General features: G+C 40.9%; 1 protein-coding gene across 1 annotated transcript; it reads right to left on the bottom strand.

Moving 5' to 3' along the window:
* Nucleotides 1-593: 593 nt before the first annotated feature.
* On the bottom strand, nucleotides 594-1,608 carry LOC127228018 (olfactory receptor 52I2-like). Its single transcript, XM_051192455.1, has one exon. The coding sequence runs from the start codon at nucleotides 1,593-1,595 to the stop codon at nucleotides 630-632; it is 966 nt and encodes a 321-aa protein (XP_051048412.1). The 5' UTR covers nucleotides 1,596-1,608; the 3' UTR covers nucleotides 594-629.
* Nucleotides 1,609-2,602: the final 994 nt, after the last annotated feature.

Here is a 2,602-nt window from a genome sequence, read left to right as displayed (position 1 = left end):
TGAGGTCTGCAACCTCAAAATAAAAAGCAAGATAATAGCAAGGAAGAAGAAATAGTCATCAGGAAGTAAAGCCCACCAAGCAACTAGTTGATGTTAAATTAGGATCTTCTCATGCCACCAGGGAAATCTACATGGTTCTTGTAACCATGTATAATGTTCTCTTAAAGGTATAAGGAAGCAAAATGTGTGGAGAGAATCATACTAAACAAAAGCCAACTTAGGAGTCAGATGAAAGGAATAATGACAGGGAATTAAGAATGTATACTGAACTGTTACTTTACAGTGGTGGTTATGTCAGGGAAAGTTGTACAAAAATAGCCCACAGGTAACAAAATTGGGATGTGACAAAATTGGCTCTGTCTATGGGGAGGGGCCAATTGTTTGTTGCCTCCATGTTCCCAAGTTTATATTCTATTGCACATACAAGTTAAATGAAACTATTAAACATATCAGACTATTTCAATCATCCCATATCTATAACATTCTCACTAAAAATTGAAATTTTATGCAAGAATAGTCTTTACAGCTTCATTTTGGTCTCTGCACTGACAAGCTAAACAGTATAGCCTCATACATCTTTAAAACTTCTGTGCACTTGTCTAAGGAACTAAATGGATACATCTTTATGTTCATGAACCTTTTCTAAGGAAGCATGTCAGCAACATCTTCATCCTCTCCCGGATCTGCTTGGTCCTAATACCATAAATGACAGGATTTAAGGTGGGTGGGATGATCAGGTACAAGTCAGCTAACAACACTTGAGTGTGCATCGGAACTACATCCTGCCATAACCAGGCTATATATATGGATGCCATCCCAGGGAGATAGAATAGACACATAACTCCCACATGAGAGCCACATGTGCTTAATGCCTTCTGCTGTGCATTCTTTGAGGACAAACCAAATACTGCCCTGAGAATCAAAATATAGGAGGCAGCAATGAAGACTGTATCAGAGCCCACAATAATAGTGGAACAAATCAAGCTATACAAACTGGTGGGCGTGGGGTCTGTACATACTAACTTGGCCACAGCCATGTGTTCACAGTAGGAATGAAAGACTACATTGGAGCCACAGAAAGGCAAATGACTCAACATCCAACTCAATGGAGTCACAGAAATGACAGCTCTACTGATGATTGTCACACATAATCCCAGCATCAAATTAGGTTTGAGAATTCGTTTGTAGTGTAAGGGCTTACAGATGGCCACATAGCGATCAAAAGCCATGGCCAGGAGCAGCCCTGTCTCCACAGCTGTCGCTGCATGGATAAAGTACATCTGAGTGAAACAAGCATTAAAGCTGATGGAACTGTCTCCTGAACTGAAGATGCTCACCATCTTAGGTACCACAGAAGAAGCCATAACAATGTCCACAGCAGCCAGAACACATAGAAAGAAGTACATGGGCTCTTGTAGCATGGAATCCATGCAGATCACAGTAATGATGAGGGTGTTTCCTAAGAGGGCTGTGCTGTACATAGCACTAAATGAGATGGCCAGCCCAAGATAGGAAGACTGCAAACCTGGAATGCCCACGAGGAGGAAGGTGGCAGGGGATCCCATTGTGTGGTTGTAGGATAGTCCTGATATCATAGGTGAGATGAGGTTTCTGTTGCAATATAAAGTGATGAAAGAAGAGAGGATGGAGTACCACCAGATGTGTTCTTCTCTGTGGTACAGACAAATCTGAGTGTCAAGCCAGTGTTTTCTGAATCAGAAAACACAAATTAAGCCATCTTGCTCCATTTCCCATGCTCATCAAGGTTCTCTGTGTTAACAGAGTCTACTCACTATTCAGATCATCTGTTGGTTTTCCCCCTTTAGGAAGTCTGTGCCCTTTTTCCTCTCATGTTGCATGAAAAGGTGAAGTTAGAAACCTTTCTCATAAAATCTCTTGGAATGACCTAGAAAAGATATGAGTTGGTGGTTCTAATGCTCTACCTTGGTCTTTCTTGTATTTTCTAGTGGGTGACTTTTGTTCAAGTGGTATCACTGTCAAGAGATGTTAGCTGATCTTCAGGGGAAAACTTGGAGTTCTTCTTAGAATATAAAACAAAGCTCTATGTACTTCTTTTGGCCTGCTGCAGGAAGGGAAGGAACTAATTGCATTGCTTCTAGAGTCACACCCCACAACGAAAAACATCATTGTATCACTTACTACTTGTTTTCCCCTTGATCATATCATAAACTTTCTGTGCCTTAATTTGATCATAGGTGTTTTGAAATTTAGGTGGAAGACAAATACAAAGTACTAAATTTTCAAAGATTTCAGCAAATTTTAAAATGAGTCTGAGAGTCTCTGCTTAACCTTTTAACTCCAGATAACTCTAAGAACATACATAAGAGAGTACAACAGAGACTAAAAATAACTAAATCCACCAGCAGTGGTGGTGTATGCCTTTAATCCCAGCATTAGGGAGGCAGAGGCAGGCGGATCTCTGAGTCGGAGGCCAGTCTGGTCTACAGAATAACTTCCAAGACATACACAGGGAAACAACACAGGGGGAAAAAAAAAGCAAATTAAATCCACCAAATCCACCAACACAACACCCATTCCCTACTCTCTTAAGGTTTTCAGTTGCCCTGCCACAATCAGCCAC

The sequence above is a fragment of the Phodopus roborovskii genome, unplaced genomic scaffold (assembly GCF_943737965.1).
Source record: "Phodopus roborovskii unplaced genomic scaffold, PHOROB, whole genome shotgun sequence".
Lineage (NCBI taxonomy): Eukaryota > Metazoa > Chordata > Mammalia > Rodentia > Cricetidae > Phodopus > Phodopus roborovskii.
The sequence above is the reverse complement of the archived record's forward strand: the minus strand, read 5'-3'. Positions and strand labels throughout refer to the sequence as shown.

Excerpts from the sequence above, each read along its gene's own strand:
- LOC127228018 (XM_051192455.1), bottom strand. The coding sequence starts at position 1,595 with ATGATATCAGGACTATCCTACAACCACACAATGGGATCCCCTGCCACC.